The sequence below is a fragment of the Mesocricetus auratus genome, unplaced genomic scaffold (assembly GCF_017639785.1).
Source record: "Mesocricetus auratus isolate SY011 unplaced genomic scaffold, BCM_Maur_2.0 Super-Scaffold_100003, whole genome shotgun sequence".
Taxonomy (NCBI): Eukaryota; Metazoa; Chordata; class Mammalia; order Rodentia; family Cricetidae; genus Mesocricetus; species Mesocricetus auratus.
In genome coordinates this window covers 97,638,099-97,655,575 of record NW_024429188.1, presented here as the reverse complement: position 1 = coordinate 97,655,575, position 17,477 = coordinate 97,638,099, and the positions used below count along the sequence as shown (strand labels likewise).

General features: G+C 45.8%; 2 protein-coding genes across 3 annotated transcripts in view; one reads left to right on the top strand and one right to left on the bottom strand.

Moving 5' to 3' along the window:
* Window positions 1-697: 697 nt before the first annotated feature.
* On the bottom strand, window positions 698-12,532 carry Rab33a (RAB33A, member RAS oncogene family). Its single transcript, XM_005076853.4, has 2 exons — window positions 11,615-12,532; window positions 698-1,286 (listed from the first exon to the last, which is right to left on the bottom strand). Exons 1-2 carry the CDS (start codon window positions 11,870-11,872, stop codon window positions 831-833), a joined length of 714 nt encoding a protein of 237 aa, XP_005076910.1. The 5' UTR covers window positions 11,873-12,532; the 3' UTR covers window positions 698-830.
* Window positions 12,533-16,573: 4,041 nt separating this feature from the next.
* Window positions 16,574-17,477, top strand: part of Aifm1 (apoptosis inducing factor mitochondria associated 1) — a 35,855-nt gene continuing 34,951 nt past the window's right edge. Inside the window, exon 1 of one of the 2 annotated variants that reach the window (XM_005076851.4) lies at window positions 16,574-16,849. In XM_005076851.4, coding sequence (XP_005076908.1) covers window positions 16,747-16,849 — 103 coding nt within the window. In that variant the 5' untranslated portion in view covers window positions 16,574-16,746. The remainder of the gene's footprint in view (window positions 16,850-17,477) is intronic. The other variant, XM_005076850.4, reaches the window with a different exon arrangement.

Sequence of the window (17,477 nt, the reverse complement as noted above, 5' to 3'; positions counted from 1 at the left end):
TCCCAACACTCAGGAGACAGGCAGGTGGGTCTCTGTGAGTTCAAGGCCAGCCTGGTCTACAAATCGAGTTCCAAGACAGCCAGAGGTGAACAATGAGATCCTGTCTTCAAAGCAAAACAAAACAAAAACACAAAGCCAGACGGTGGTGGCACACACCTTTAATCCCAGCACTCGAAGGCAGAGGCAGGCAGATTTCTGTAAATCTGTGAGTTGGAAGCCAGTCTGGTCTATAGAGCTAGTTCCGGGACATGCCCCAAAGCTACTGAGAAACCCTGTCTCAAAAAAAAAAGGAAGGAAAGAAGGAAGGAAGAAACAAAAAAGGAAAGAAAGAAGAAAGAAAAAATCCAAGCAAACAAGCCAAAATTTAACAACTGTCAAAACCTCTTCATGTGGCTAGGTTTGTAGCTCAGTGATAGAGCTCTTATCAAATGCAAGGCCCTAGCTTCTGGCCTCATCACTCCAATCAAACAAAAAAAAGTCTTCCTGGGAGAAAGCAAGACATTAAAGGCATGTGGTAGTCGGGCGTTGGTGGCACTCGCCTTTAAACCCAGCACTCGGGAGGCAGAGACAGGCAGATCTCTGTGAGTTCGAGGCCAGTCTGGTCTACAGAGCGAGTTCTAGGACAGCCTCCAAAACAATACAGAGAAATGCTGTCTCGAAAAACAAACAAAAATCAAAAACAAATAAAGGCATGTGGTAATCTATACAAATTTTATTTTGATATCAGTTTGTATGGAAACAAGCAGGTGTCAGCATTATGCAGGCACAGAAAAAAAGGGAAAGAAAAAAAAACTCCAGTGCTAATTTTCTTGTATTTACACCATTTGGTTTCAACAAGGACAAGAAGCTTTACTGTTAGCTTCCTGTGGGAACTCCAGTTTCTGCACCTTGCCTTGCTGCCTCTCAGAATCACGATACAGCAGGGACTTCTGGGCCTTTAGTCGGCAAGCCAGGCACATGAAAATTGACTCCACGTTCTGGCTTTCTTTGGGGTCCTTGGCTGATGTCTCGAACAAGAGCATGTTGTGGGCATCAGCAAATTTCAGGGCTAAGTTGGAGGGTACCTGGATCTGTTCCCTCAAGTCACACTTGTTACCCACAAGCACCTTTGGGACTAGTGGGGGCACAGCATGCCCATTGCATTCTTGGATCCACATTTTTAAGTTGGTGAAGGAGGTCATCTTGGTGACATCATAGACAAAGACCACAGCATGTACATTGCGGTAGTAATGCTCGACCATGCTTTTACGGAAGCGTTCCTGTCCTGCTGTGTCCCACACCTGAACCTGCAACAGAAACCCATATGTGAAGTTGGAAAAGGAAACATGAGAAAACGCATAATTTGAAAGCATTAGAAAACAAGGTTACAAGTTCTGATATAGCAGATTAGCGGAATGGACCTAACAAAGCTCAGAGTTTTAGAGTTTGCTAAGTTTTTTTCTTCTTAAAATTGCTGAATGAAAATACAGAACTGAAAAATCTAAAGGATTGTAGTTTAAAATAGTACACAAGGGCCAGAGAGTTGGCTCAGTGGTTAATATAACTTGTTGCAGAGGACCAGGTTAGATTTCCAGTATCCATAAGGTAACTCACAACTGCCTGTAACTACGGTCCCAAGGGGTTGGATGCCCTCTTCTGACCTTGGCTAGCACCTGGCGTAAACATAGTGCACTGTACATACATGCAAGCAAAATACTCATATATGTAAAACAATGGATCTTTTAAAAATAAAAATAGTCCTGAGTGGTGGTGGCACATGCTTTTAATCCCAGCACTCATGAGGTAGAGGCAGATGGATCTCTGTGAGTTCGAGGCCAGCCTGGTCTACAGAGTGAGTTCCAGGACAGCCTCCAAAGCCACAGAGAGAAACCCTGTCTTGAAAAAAACCAAAAAAAAAAGAAAGAAAAGAAAAACTAGTGTTAAAAATCTCACCATTGCCGGGCAGTGGTGGTGCACTGCTCTCATCCCAACACTCAGGAGGCAGAGGCAAGTGAATCTCTGTGAGTTCAAGTCCAGCCAGGTCTACAAAGTGAGTTCCAGACAGCCAGGGAACACAGAGAAACCCTGTCAAGAAAAACAAACCCTCTTCATTTAGCTTTATTTGTTTATTTAAATGAGATCTCATTACGTAGCCAAGGCTGACTTCAAAGTCATCATTCTCCCTCCTGTCTCGGCCACCATGGTGCTGGAGTTACATGCTTGAGCCACCACACCTGTTTTTCAATTTAGTTTTGAATTCACTTCTTTGTTATGTAAAAGATAATTTAATTCGCTCTATTTTTCTTCTGCATCTTGGCTTTTGGGATAAAGGCCAACTTATGAAGAGAAAAATCTGGTATCAGTAACATATGCACAGACATAATTCCCAGGAGGACTACTCTGGGAGTCAACATATATTCAAGTCAAATTTTATTTTCTGTGATATATTCAGGGTCTGGGACAACGCATATTCATGCTCAGAATGATGATCTCAAGACCCTATAAAATTCTCAGTTATCAGCCAGGCAGTTAATCCCAGAACTTGGGTGGTAGAGGCAGGTGGATATCTGTTAAGTCTAAGGCCAACCTGATCTACAAAGTGAGTTCCAGGACAGCCAGGATTGTTACACAGAGAAACCCTGTCTCGAAAAAAAAATTCTCAGTTACCAAACAAAATTTTGTTGTGGTCACTAATTTTACTACTATGATTCTTCAAATGAATTCTACAGTGTTTATTTGGAATTAGCAGCCAGTGGGTACAATCTATGGAATATAATTGAATCTCTCTGCTGAGTAAAGATCTTATAGGACTGTCATTCTGAACATCAGTTTCCATTCTCCTGGCTCTCCTTCATCATCCTCCAGGATCTTTTGGTGAAGTTTTTGAAATCGCATCTTCTATTTGGATTTTTCTTTGACAGAAGCCTCAGTCCTTCTGTCTCAGCCTCCTGGTGTTGGGGCTGCTGATATTTGCCACCAGCCTCAACTTCCATTCGGACTCTCAGGGACCCTGGTCAGGCTCTCCTCTCCCTTTTTCTGAACTACAGCAGCCGTTTGGTTCCTGGTTGTCCCTATTCCATTGCCCCCTGAATGTTGCTGTCATACTAGCCTCCTTCGTCCCTGCTTGTGCCTGTGTATCATCTTCCTCTCCAGGAAATTATGGTGGCCCTCTCCTACATGTGGTGTCGAATGGAAATATTTCAGTCTGTCTTAATTTGACCCATCCCTACCTACGTTCAAGATACTTATCCACATTTTCTCTGTGACTGTGGTCCACGAGTCCACCCTTCCACAGTAGATCTTTATCCCCATCTCATCCATTCTTAAAGACTCAGCTTGTACCTCTACCTTCATCCTCAAAGCTTTCTTCGGGGATGAGGGCTTTTTTGAGACAAGGTCTGTCTATTTATTCCTGGCTGTCCTGAAACCCGCTATGTAAACCAAGCTGACCCTGAACTCACAGAAATCCACCTGTCTCTGCATCCCAAGTGCTGGCATTAAAGGCATGGACCACCATGCTTGGTTGGAATCTTTACTATTTCAAAGGTTTATAATTTTATCATTTCTATTTTCCATGTGTGGGTGTTTTGTCTGAACCTATGTCTATGCACCACATGCTTGCAGTGCCTTCAGAGACCAGGAGAGAACAGCAGATCCTCGGAGTTGGAATTACATACAGGCACATGGTTATCAGCCATCATAAGGGTGCTTGGAATGGAACCCTAGACCTCTGGAAGAGCAGCCAATGCTCTTAACCACTGAGCCAACTGTCCAGTGTCCCCATCTGTGAATCTTTTCTAACTTCTCTATAATCTCTTTTCTTAGGAATATCGATTTCTCTTTGGGTATCCATCATATCATTCAGAATGCACTTGTGTGTTCTCTGTTCCATTGGTGCTGCTGCTGGTCCCTTGCTGACTAAACTGTGTGTAGGCAGGGTCTTTCAACTTTGGATTGTACATTATTGAGGTGGTGGCGGCAGCGGGGATCTAAAGCAGTCTTGGCCTGAGCCACTAGAACTACCAGCTGTTGGACAGCTCAGGTAGCTGCCAAAGCCATTTCAGAGAAAGTATCTGATTTGGTTACACACGAAATCAAAAATCCTCAAAAGACTTTTTTATTTCTCTAAGCAGAGACAAAAAAAATGATTTTTATTCCTTCTACCTCTCTGGTTCTCTGAACAGCAAGAAAGAGGAGAATGGAGAGAGGTGTAGGGAGAGGGATGGAGGTCGCGGGGGAAAAAAACAGGCCTAGTACAGGAATATCATTTCCACTTGGCTCCAGATCTCCGCTTCCCACCCCCACTCTCCGCTTGTCTTAATTTTTGCCTCTGAGTGAAGCTGAGTCCCTGTCGGCCCTCAGGCGTGTGGCAGATGCTTTAACACCATGAGCTCAGGATTCTAAAAATACCTGCAGGAACACGGGTGGGAATGTGTGAGGTGTTTGAACTGAGTAAGGTTGGCTGTTTGGCTTTTCCTTGGCTTCCTAATTGTGTACACCACCCAAGTTGCCAGAACTGTAGGGAGAGCCCCTCTGCTGGAGCTCTCCTCTGCCTTTCTGAAGCTACAAAGAAAGCCTTGAATCTTTCATGTAGAGGCTTGGGAGTTCAGAGGTAGTTATTGCTGCAAATCCAGCTCTATAGAAACCACATCCAAAGTTTTTTGCATCTCTGTCTGTGATGAGACATAAGCCCGGAAGCAGGCTACTCCCTGCAGAAAACAAGAACTAGTGGGTATGGCCTCAAAACCTCTAAAAGGGAAGGACGTCAGTCATGCTCACTGGATACATGGAATGGGCTTCTGTGTCTGGGGATGCAGTTTTCCTGTCCTCAGCACCCTCACGGTCCTTTCATCCTTGCTAGGAAGTGAAAGGAGATGCTTCCCCTCCTTTTTCTTTCCTTCCCAGTGGACATGATTGAGGCCTGCCGCTTAGCTACACATACCTGAGATGCTCATCACTCTCAGAGAGCCAGTAGGATACAGCAGAGTCAAACCAACTGGAATTCAAATCTTTCCCCAAATCACGTGCTAGTTGTGTGTCCTTTCTCAGCTCCAGCATCCTCATCTGGTATGTCTTGTTGGCATTCCTTGGATATGCCCGACAGTGCCTAATAGATTCCAGAAGCCCCCAGATGCCCAAATCATGGAAGTTTAAATGCCCTTTGTAAAACGATGCACATCTCTTTCTACATGTTTTAAAGTATCTCTTCTTATAATGTTTGACACAAGGCAAATGATCAAAAATACTTGGCATAATGTATTGTTTAGGGCATAAGAAAAAAGTCTGTATGTGTTTGGGTAGATGCATATGTGCACACACCTGCATGTGTGCATGCACATACACACACATACATCCCAACACACACACACACACACACACACACACACAGGATCTCATATAGATCAGAGTGACCTGCCTCAAACTCCTTCTGTAGCCAAAGATGACCTTGAGTTTCTGATTTTCCTGTTTCTATTCCCCGAGTGCTAGGATTTCAGGTATTCCCCGAGTGCTAGGATTTCAGGTATACCTCATGGGGCCAGGATTGAACTCAGGGCCTCATATTTGCTAGGCAAGCAGTTTACTAACAGAGCTATACCCCCAGGCCCTGCTTTTTTTCTAAATATTTAATTCTCAGTTAGTTGGAGCCCTTGAGTACAGAAGGCCAGTTGCACACATTCTTTGTTCCTCTCAGGCCTGACACCACCACTGAATCAACATGGACAGTTGATGGCGTAAGTGAAGCTGGAAAGGCAGCATTCTGCCTTCTCCTTAGGAGCTGAGCCTTACTTTCCTCATCTTTATAGCGGGGACGTGAACTTCCCTGTTGTTGCTAGGGTGATCCAATGAGATGACAAATGAGAAGAAGCTTTTGCTCCCCGGGCGTTGGTGGCGCACGCCTTTAATCCCAGCACTCGGGGGGGCAGAGGCAGGCGGATCTCTGTGAGTTCAAGGCCAGCCTGGTCTACAGAGCGAGTTCCAGGACAGCCTCCAAAACAATACAGAGAAACCCTGTCTTGAAAAACAAAAAAAAAAAAAAAAAAAAAAAAGATGTGAAGTGCTCAGTGAATATCCGTTGTTATCATTGTCCCAGAAAGCACATCAAACCTTTGGCACTGTGCCTCGCCTCTACTGGTTCTCATTCTGCAAAGCTTGGCTCTAGAAGCTTGAAACAGGACAAGGGCAACCAGTGAGAAGAAGCAGGGAGAAAGATGCATTATCTTCCCATGAGTGCCTTGGGATAGGCCCAGATTAATGGGGTGATGGGCAAGGATTGAGGGGCATGGGGTGAGAGCTGCCACATCCCTGCCTGAATGAGCTTCAGCAAGCCCTCCATCCTTCTTAGCTGACCTGGGTATTTTTTTTTTATCTAGGAGACATATCTGGCATCATTCTATACAAAAAAGAGAAACATTTACAACCTTTGGTGGATACTCCCATGGATAATGGGGAACGTTTAAAATAAATCTTTTTTTTCCCCCTTTGGTTTTTCAAAACTGGTTTCTTTGTGTAGCCAAGCTGTCCTGGAACTAGCTCCATAGACTAGGCTAGCCTCAAACTCACAGAGATCTGCCTGCCTCTGCCTTCTGTGTGCTGGGATTAAAGGCGTGTGCCACCACCACTTGGCTAAAAGAAATCTTTTTACTAATTAGTTGGAGTGTCCCAAATGTATCTAAGATGCACACATACACACAGCTGACACACATGGCAGTGAAAAGGATAGAGACAAAGACAGACAGACAGGCATGCGCACGCGCGCGCGCACACACACACACACACACACACACACACACACTCGGGAAGGGAGAAAATTGAAGGGGGAAAGAGAAGGAGTGGAAGGAAGATGGAGAGGAAGAAAGGGAGAATGCAACGAGGGATGCACACAGTGATGGATAATTAACCATTAAGCTATCTGACAGAAGATGGAAGCTTAGAAGCCCCACAGAAGACATGATGTCATTCTGACTGCAGGCTGCTTGTAAGGCACACTGAGTTCAGCCTGCTTGCACTTAGTAATGTAACACAGGAAGGTGTTTTCCCCAGTGATCAGCAGAGGGGGAGAACCCTGCATCTGGGCCATGCCTGCCTATAGCCATGGCTGACCCACTGTGGTGCTGCTTAGCTTGTAGGAATACCCAAACCAGACAGAAGGGTTACTTTCTGGAAATTTTACCAAGAATGGTTCAGCAATGCCTACCCACCCCCAGCCCTATTCATTGGTTTCTGATCTTTTAGCCCCAGACAGACACAATATGGTTTAGCTAACCCTGTAGGTGACACATACATAATGCATAATGGTTATTAAGAGAAGCTCCTCCCTTCCTTTGGGAGTTGGAAGATGTCTCCATCTTTCCCAGATTGATCAGGAAAAGCTGCCAGCTTTCCTGTGTTGTGTTTCTCCAGGCTGCTCAAACAGATAGCCTTCTGGGTTAAATGGACTTAGGACTTATGTACTCTTCTAAGCCTGGCAATAGGAAATGCAGAAAGCAGCAGAAAAAGGATTAGTAGGCCCTCATTGTAGGCTTGATCTTGTTTGATCTCAGGTCAGTCACTTTCCCTCTTGGAGCTCCAGTTCCCTACCTGCAAAATGAGAACTTTTTTCTAAGGTCTTTTCTAGCTCTGGACACCTGTAATTCTCATTCCCAAAGTGAGACCGTCAAGGTGTGAACAGTAAACTCCAAGTACTCTGTTGAGTGTCTTGGGTGCAAGAAAAACAGACTTCTTACTTGAATTTTATTTTTATTTAATTAATTTTTTTTGGTTTTACGAGACAGGGTTTCTCTGTATTGTTTTGGAGGCTGTCGGTCCAGCCTGGCCTCGAACTCACAGAGATCCGCCTGCCTCTGCCTCCCGAGTGCTGGGATTAAAGGCGTGCGCCACCACCGCCCGGCTGAATTTTATTTTTTTTAGTGGTGCTGGGGATATGAACCGAGACCTCATATATGCTAAAAACATACTACACCACTGAACTATACCCCCACATCTAAAGGAGATAACTTTACGGTGCCTGGATCCTTGGGCCCTAGCCTTGAGTTTCTTGCCTATGCACAATAAGACAAACTGCTTGGTAGTCTATCATCACTCCCGATCCAGGGGGCTACATATTACCTTCTAAAGTAGAGCTCAATGTAAAGAACATGTGCTCTGGATCACAGTTGAAACCCTAGCAATCACAAAAGATCCCTATGCCTATGGGCAAGCTATTTCATTCTCCTCAAACTCAGTCTCTTTAGCTGTCAAAGAAAAATGATAAAAATCCAGATTCTAGGCTGGCAAGATAGCTCAACCCTTGGCACCCGGCCTAATGTCCTGATTTCAATTCCTGAAACTCATAGGGTGGAAAGAAAGAACGGGTTCCACAAGTTGTCCTCTGACCGCCACATGTGCACTGTGGAACACATGTGACTTACACACACACACACACACACACACACACACACACACACTCTCTCTCTCTCTCTCTCTCTCTCTCTCTCTCTCCATGCAGATTTCTTAACTGAAAATATTTAAAAATCTTAACTCCTAGGGTTGCTGTATCAAGTAAGACATAAAATGACTAGTCTGGCCTTTGTTTAGGCAATGAACAGAAGAATTTTTGTTTAGTTTCTGTTTATTTTTATTATTTGTAATTATGTGCAGGTATGTGCACATGACTGAATGTGTCTGTGGGGGCCAGAGGCATCAGGTATCCCTAGCACTGGAAGTACAGAGTCCTCTGAAAGAGGAATATGTGCTTTTAACCACTGAGCCACCTCTCCAGCCCCAACAAATAGAAACTTTCAATTATTAACCCCCAATTATTGGAGGCGGTTCTTTTTAAATTTATTTTAGATGTATTTTGTGTGTATGAGTGTTTTGTGGTGAACATGTAGGTGCTCCGTTTCCTGAAACTATAGTTATAGATAGCTATGAGTCACTGTGTGAGTGCTGAGAATTGAACCCAGGACCTAGAGCACTTGTTATTGCACAGGACCTGGGTTCAAGTGCTCCTAACCTCTGAGTTAACTCTCTACCCTTACCATGGGGATTTTAAAATATGTATTAACCAGGAAACATTGGATTGTAAATGTTATGAGGTATACAAGTGGAGTCATGGCGATCGGAGAAAATGAATGGGGCTTCAGTCTCCTAAGGACGGCCCTGATAAGGAACTTGTAGCTCCGAATATGGCAAATCAGGCTTCCCCAGCAGAGGTTTTTATGTGTGCCACCCCTGGGACACAAGGGGGCAAGCCTAGGAGAGGTTGTATCCCATTCTAGAACTGAGAAAAGCTGGTTGAGGAGTCTCTACCACTCCGCTGCCAGGGCTTTTATTTTATATTTTGAATATAAAATATATATTTAGAATCCGACGGCCTACTATTGCTGCCTGAGAGCTCTAAGGCCATCTCAGTCAACCACACTGCACCGTTCTCTCACCCGATGGGCGACTAGCTTTGACAGTCATCTTCCAAGCAGGTTTGGCACTTGTTCCTCTCAAGCAGTCAAAGCACGAGGCACAATCTACTTCCTTCTTGGTCTCCTGCCAGTTGCCATGCTCTGCCATCTTCCAGACACGCTGGTCTCTCACCTGCCAGTTTTGGCCTTGGTGCTTCATCAGCTTAAAGGGGAGCAGGTTCCCCATCTCCCAGGGCTGACACTCTACTGAGGGTTCTTGCCGAATTTGTCCTCAGAGGTCCCTCCTTGAACTGTTACAAGGCTTTGTCCTCTTGAAATGATCATCTTCCCCCAAGCCCATATATTAAGCACTTATCTGCACGTGGTGTTGTGCTGATCTCTGTTTCTAGTGAGTCACACTGTCACAGGCTCTGCCCTCTGGGAAAAAAGTCTGGGATATTTGGCAGAGACTCTGAAACCCATTTGGTTAGATACAGGGGTGATAGGAAGGGAGGGGTGGTTTAAAACCCTCCCCAAGGTCATTGGATAGTGACTCCATCCACTATTCTCCTCCCGCCCCTCATTTCTCCCCCCATTCATCTCTCTTTTCCCCTAGACCCCCACATACTCATTTTTCCCACCACTCAAATTCCAGATGGCCTTACCACCCTGGCCTGACTTGCAAGCCCAGGGAACTCTAGTTCATCATAACGCTTTATTTTCAATAAATGATAACATTAAACATGAATGATTTTGAAGGTGTTTCAAAATGCATCCATTGATTTATTTCTACTTTGGAAAAAAAAAGTCTTAGGCTTTCCAGTGCCTGAGAGCCATATATTAAAGAAACCAGACACCACAGAGAAAGAAGCCCTGACTTGTGCAAACATTCAACATGAGAGTCCTTGAAAAAGATAGTGACAGATACCCACATGGATTTTAAAGAGACATGAAGCAACCCCGTCTCCTCAAAAGTAAAAGAAGCAAAAAAGATCACAAGTTCAAAAGAATGTACTATCTCCCCGACCCAGTGTCTCTTCCTTATCTTCTACCAGTCTTCCTGAAGTGCAGTGTCCTGGCTTGTATTCTGGAGCCATTTTAAAATGCAATCATTTTAATCACCAAGAAACCTTGCACAATTTGGGAGGTTTCATCAGCCCCTCCAGCTCCCCAGTTCTTTGCATTTCACTTAGAAGACAGGACAGGACATGTGGCTACTTCAGTTGCTTGACCAGCAAAAAGTTTACCTTCACCTTTGGACCTCCCTGGGGTCCAATTACAGGCTCAAGCAAAGGCCAACTGTGAGTCTGGAGGAACTGGTCTTTAGTATCCCGGTGCCTCCTTAGATTTCCATGCCACACAAAGCTGCCCTTGCCATGTACTGCTTCCTGGCACCTCCTCCCTGAACAGTGACACATTCCTTATCTTACCGAGTTTCTACTTGTACTGCACTCAATGAACATACAAAATATTTTTTGCTTGACCTACTTAATACACTATGGGGAGAGAGTCAAGGCACTTCCCCTGGCTCTCAGATAAGTTGCTCTACGTTTTCCCAAGAGGCTTTCTGAAGACAATGCCAGCAGAATGAGTAATGGGCACTTCGTTCATTAGGTTCCCCAAAGCAAGCAGAGAAGCAAGCCCTGGAGTGGGAATGGCCCCAGACAACAAGTTTTGGTGACTGTCTCAATCTTAAAAGGACTCATGGCTTTGTGACACAAGCATCTCTCCACTCCACCCCCATTCCAACTCAGCCCTAATCTTAAGTGTAAACTATAATTTAAAACAAAGTAGTTTCCATCCTCCATGAATCCCCAACCTCTAATGTCACAGGCTTAGCCAAGATGGTATTATTTTTTTTGCAGCCTATTGGCACCCAAGAGGTAAAAAGACCTCAAATGTGTAAAGTGCTTTGACATTCATCCCACACGACTAGCACCAGAGATGTCTCTCAGACCCTCCGCTCAGGGGTGTCTCTCCCACTCAGGGTCGAGAACAATTTCAAACCTGCTTTTCCAGGTAGGAGCTGTAGAGCGAGGGCAAAAGGTAAGAATGCAACCACTCTGGCTTGCCAGAAAAATTGGGTTAGGTGGGGATGGGGTCCCTGAAAGAAGCGAAAAGGGGTGAGGATGTGGCTAGGGTCTTGAGCTCGGCAGGTGGCGACACAGCCAAAGCTAGACATTTATTATCACCAGAGCTATACCCCAGGCGAAACCCCCTCCCCAGGTCCCTCCCTTCCCGGACCTGACCAGTTGGATCACCTTGATCTTCTCGCCCTCGATTTCCACGGTCTTCTCCCTGAAGTCCACACCGATAGTGGCCTCAGTCTTGTCTGGGAAAGTCCCCCCGCAGAAGCGGAAGGTCAGGCAGGTCTTGCCCACGTTGGAGTCCCCAATCACGATGATTTTGAAGATTCGAATCTGCACATACTGGTCCATCGATGAGTCGAGCTCTAGGGATGCCAAGCCAGCAGCTGAGGCGGGCTGTAGGCTCCCATGGCCCAGGATGGGCTGCGCCATCTCCCCGGGACAGGACCAGGGTCCCAACCCCACTTGAGGGCTCCACACAAAGAAAGCGGCCACGTTAGTGTGCTCAAGGCGAGAGAGCTTTGTGCGTGTGAGTGTGTGTGTATGTGTGTGTGTGTGTGCGCGCGCGCGTGAGCGTGTCTGAAGTGTGTGTCCGCTTGTGTGTGCGTGCGCCGGCAACGTGTGTGTGCGCGCGCGCTTGAAGGGGGTGCACTCACCCTAGGCACCCCTCCTCCTTCCCCAGTGCACCCTCCTTGCAGCTCCAAGGCACAGACACAAAAGCTTGAGAGAGAAGAAACGGAGAGCCGGGCAGCCTTGAGCCCCCTCCTTCTGCCTGTGTGTAAGCACCAGGACTGCAGGCTCAGGCTGTGCCGCGCCTTTGCCCAGACCCTCCCCTGTCTGGACCCCAGGGACACACTGGAGGAAGAAAGCCTAAGCAGAACAGGGAAGGGATGAGCAGAGCGGCTCGCACCACCTCAGAATAGCCTTCCCTTCTTGTTGCCAGTTCTGTGGTGGGTTTCCGGCTTCCCACCCCCACTTAACTTAGAGCGCACAGGGTCAGTGGTCAGTGAGTACAGCTGCGAAGGACAAAGAGAGCTGTACCCTAAGACATCACTTGGAGAGCTTCGGGTCCGGCGCAGCACTAGGAGGTGGGGGATCTGCTGTACCCCTTTCCCCTCCACAGCGGCTGACAGCTGTACCGGTGTGATTCCCTGCCTCCCCCAAGCCTCAGGATAAAGAGGTATTCATTCTTCCTGAGTAAGCAGGTGCACTAAGGAATTGGGGAGGGCACTGACCGGACACCAGTACACGCAGGGGCTTGTGTGTGGGGGCACGCAGCTGAAAGGAGGCAGACACGGGGCGCGGGTGTGAGTGTGGAGGGGGTGTTACAGTTTCTGTCAAAGACTTGCCAGATGTAGGGGGCGCGTACCAGGCGCCAGCCTCCCCTCATCACACCACGAGCACCCACCCTCTGAATGTTCAAGAGGGCGGCTCCCATTGGCTGCTCCAGTCGGTTGTCTTTGGCTGGCCAATGGGGAAGGCCCGCCGCGGGAGAGGGCCATACAGAGGATAGGAGAGGGGAGAATCTAGTGGGGACAGCTCCAGCAAAAGGGGACTTTGTTTCTGCAGCTAACCATTACAGGTCCAGGTGAGGGCACTTAGCACACGGCATAAATCCCATAATTCCAGACACTCTGAGCCCTTCATAGTGTTCCAGAATGGCGGAGTTACAAGGGGAATTGAAAATCCCAAGGAGGGTTCACCCACCCCCTGAAAGTGAATGTAGAACAAAGTGGTTGGGTCTAATTTGCCAGAAGCCTAGATTATGCTTGGAAGATGATAAATGAATACAACTTTCTTACGATGTCAGGGGGCAGCTAACCATCACACAACTTGGTCACGACCCGTATTCCTTCTCCCCAAAAGTGACTTTCAAGTTCAGAATTTGTATGAAATCAAATTACGTACAATTTGCATAAAATAAAGAGCACCCATTTTATATGTTTTAGGAATTTTCTGATCTCCTTCATATTTCATAGGCTAAGGTAGTGCTAACACATGCCATTAGTACCCCCCCCTACACACATGTGAGATATTGCTAATGCCATTAAAGTCGGGGGTTCCAGCAGCACACCTGAACTGCCTTATGCCTGTGAGGCTGATCTACAGGAAGAGACAATGTGATTAAATCCATTTCCACTATGGAAAAATAAAACAAGTCAGTACCTCAGTGATGTGTATGTAAGCATATTGGAATATGAATGCTCAGCCAAGTTCAAGTTATTCAAAATACAGCTCTGCGTAATCTTATTCTTGAGTTAGGAGATGTATTTATAGCCCTTTATCACACATGTGGGTCACCCATTTCTAAAACCCTTGGTTACACTGGACAGCATTAAAACCATCCAGAGAAGGAGTTAGTTAATCCAAGACCATCATTATGTATACCAACAATCATCATGGTATAATACTTTTGTTTTTCAATTGACTGCTTTCTACATACTAGAAATTAATATTCAATTATTTCTTGTTAAAAAAAAACCCTGATGCCTCAACTGATCTATAACCTTAGAACAGTAACTCTATTGATAATATAGGAGAGTTAGCTCAGTTGGTGCAGTGTGTGCCCTGGGGAGGTAGAGGCAAGAGAAGCAGAGGTTTAAAGTCATCCTTGGCTACATAATAAATCTGAAGTCAGATGGGTTTATAGGAGACTGTCTTCAAAAAAGAGAAAGGAAGTAACTATTAATGTCCCATCCTTTCCATTCAGCGGAGAGAGATTCTGCCAACATATGGGTAGAATTTATGCTAGCTTACTGCAAGATATAAAAAAAATCTATTTACCTAAAATTATTTGGATGCTTCTGGCAAAAAAATGATCATTGGGTCTACCTTTGTATGTTTAAAATTTTGATTTCTAGAAATACGATATTTCACAATGGGTTTTTATCCTAATGAAATGTTTGTTACCACATACTTTTGGAGTTAGTTTGGTGAGTATATTGCTAGGATAAAATATAGTTTCTAAGTAAAAGGCCTTATTGTACCGAACACACACACACACAATAAATAAATAAATAAAAACCTGTGTATTTTGGCTGGGCAGTGGAGGCACATGCGTGTAATCCCAGCACTCAGGAGACAGGCAGGCAGATCTCTGTTAGTTTAAGACCAGCCTGGTTTACAAAGTGAGTTCCAGGACAGCCAAGGCCACACAGAGAATCCCTGTCATGAAAAAAACATGTATTTTGCACTGTTTTTGTTTTAATTATGCATTGTTAAATTATTTTAATATATTCAGTTGGTTCATAATTGCACCTGACTATAATAATTTTGGTAGTATTTTACAAAGCTGTCTTTGTCAGCAATCATAATTGACTTTGTATTAAACCAATGCATGTTTGTTATTAACCTGCTCTTGTTAAGAGATTGGATCTCGCTAGGTGTTGGTGGCGCACGCCTTTAGTCCCAGCACTTGGGAAGCAGAGGCAGGCGGATCTCTGTGAGTTCGAGGCCAGCCTGGTCTACCGAGCAATTTCCAGGACAATCTCCAAAATAGAGAAAAACCCTGTTTCGAAAAACCAAAGAGAGAGAGGGAGAGAGGGAGAGAGGAAGAGAGAGAGAGAGAGAGAAAGAGAGAGAGAGAGAGAGAGAGAGAGAGAGAGAGAGAGAGAGAGAGAGAGAGATATTGGATCTCACTGTGTTATTCCAAGCTGAGCCCCAAACTGGTGGGCTCAAGTGCTCCTCTTGTCTCAGTCCCTCTGTATACTCTGGGTTTCTAGAAATAACAAGGAGCAATACCTATGTCTTTAAATATAAAATACACTTGTTTTATTTTGCATTGATGTTTTCAATATTTATCCCCCAAAGTAGATCTAGATTTTAAAAAATGTCACTTATGAGAACTGGAAAGATGGGTCAGTGGTTAAGAGCACTTGTTCTTGCAGATGATTGGGGTTCAGTTCTCAGCACCTACAGGGCCAACTGTCCATAACACTAGTTCCAGGGGATCTGATGTCATCTTCTGACCTCTGAGGACACCAGGTGTGCAGTTGGTGCCAGACTAACATGCAAGCAAAACAGTCATACACATAAAGTAAAACAAATCTTTTTTTTTTCATAGACAGGGCTTCTTTGGGTAGTCTTGGCCGTCCTAGAATTAGCTTTGTAGACTAGGCTGGCCTCAAACTCACAGAGATCTACCTGCCTCTGCCTCCTGAGTGCTGGGATTAAAGGCGTGCGCCACCACTGCCCGGCTGAAAAATAAAATTTCATCACTTAAAAAGATTAGGGCCCTCTCTCACCCTGAACTCTTGGGGAAGGGTCTAGGCCCTGCCCTGTATGAAATGGCAGACTATGGACACCCCCATGGAGGGCCTCACCCTCCCTGGGGAAATGAGGGGATAATGGGGGGTGGGGGGCACAGGAGGAGGGGAGGGAAAGGGAGAGGGACCTGGAACTGACTTGTGAAGCAACCTTGTTTCTTATCTAAATTTAAACTGAAAAGTAAATAAAAAAAAAGATTAGGGCCAGGTTGGGCGTTGGTGGCACACACCTTTAATCCCAGTGTTCTGGAGGCAGAGGCAGGCGGATCTCTCTGAGTCTGACTTCAGCCTGGTCTACAAAGTGAGTTTCAGGACAAGCTCCAAAAAAGCTACACAGAGAAAGCTTGTCTCAAACAACAACAACAAAAAGATTAGGACCAAATTCATTTGACAGTGCAAATTTGATTCCATCACACTTACTGGTCTTATCACTACTTGCAGAGAAAGAACAGAGGAAGTACACTGGCCCCGCCCCCAAGGGCTGCATGAGAAAGTGCCAGTTACTTGTAAAAGATGGAAGTTTACACACACACACACACACACACACACACACACACATACACACACACACACACAAAGTTCAGGAGTCAGTTTTTATGACATACTATCAGTCCCCATCACCTACACTACGGTAGCACCACCCACAGCCGCCGGGCACAAGTCTCTCCTTGGACTGGTTTCCTAAGCCGCTCAACCTAATACAAAGCCACTAACTCGCGGAAACTTGTAAATTCGGAGGCGGAGCCGGATCGTTGCAGAGCACGTGGGTAGCTGAACGCATGCGCAAACCTCATGGCCGTGGGACCAATTGCAATGCGGCGCTGAGTATTACGCCTGCGCAGTAGGTCTCCAGCCTCACTGCCTTTTTCCCGGCTCTAGCGGGCCGGTTTCTCCATCCAATGTCCACTCGGGGCTGGGAGGAGGAGCCTGCGTAGTGTGCGTGTGACGGGAGGGGGAGCGGGCCCGAGCCCATGGTGTTTGACCCATTCTACGGTGTGTGAGAAGAAAAGGAAGGAGCGGTTCCGAGTAGCGGTTGCCAAAATGTTCCGGTGTGGAGGCCTGGCGGGTGCTTTCAAGCAGAAACTGGTGCCCTTGGTGCGGACAGTGTGCGTGCAGAGGTCGAGACAGAGGAACCGGCTTCCAGGTGACTAGCTGACCCGTCTGGGACAACCCCTTACCCTACTTCAAAGTCCAACGGCCTACGGGCCTTAGGCTCCCCGTTTCTCGCAGAGCTTCTAGTCCTTCAAAAAAAAAAACTTAACAAGAATTTGCAAATTGGCGGGATAGGAGCCCAGAGTTTGCAAGTTGAGGAATCAGCATGTTTATGCCGACCTGACCTTCAAGACATTTGAACCTCAGAAGTCAGTGTGAGGCCTTGTCTTTGGAGTCTTTGCAATTTGGGAATGATAGAACGCTTGGCCACACCATATTGCCCCTCGCTGCCACCTTGCCCTTTTAAAGCATTGAGGTCAGATGGACGTTGTCATTTATTGGTTGTGACAACCCTATCCCCAAGTTTCTCCTGTAAATCAGATAATCGCTCTACCTTCCAAAATTCCTAATGAGAGTTGTAGATTTGAATGCTCTACGATGTGGAAACCAGTAAGGACTCAGTTGTACATCAGACACGGAGAGTATTAGCTCAGAATTGATTTGAGACGCCCAGACAGTGCAATTCCTGATAGTCTTACATGCTTCAATGAAAGTTTTTAGAACACACTATATTTGCTCTCTGGCAAGTTGTCTCATTAAACTTTAGAGCTGGAAGGGAT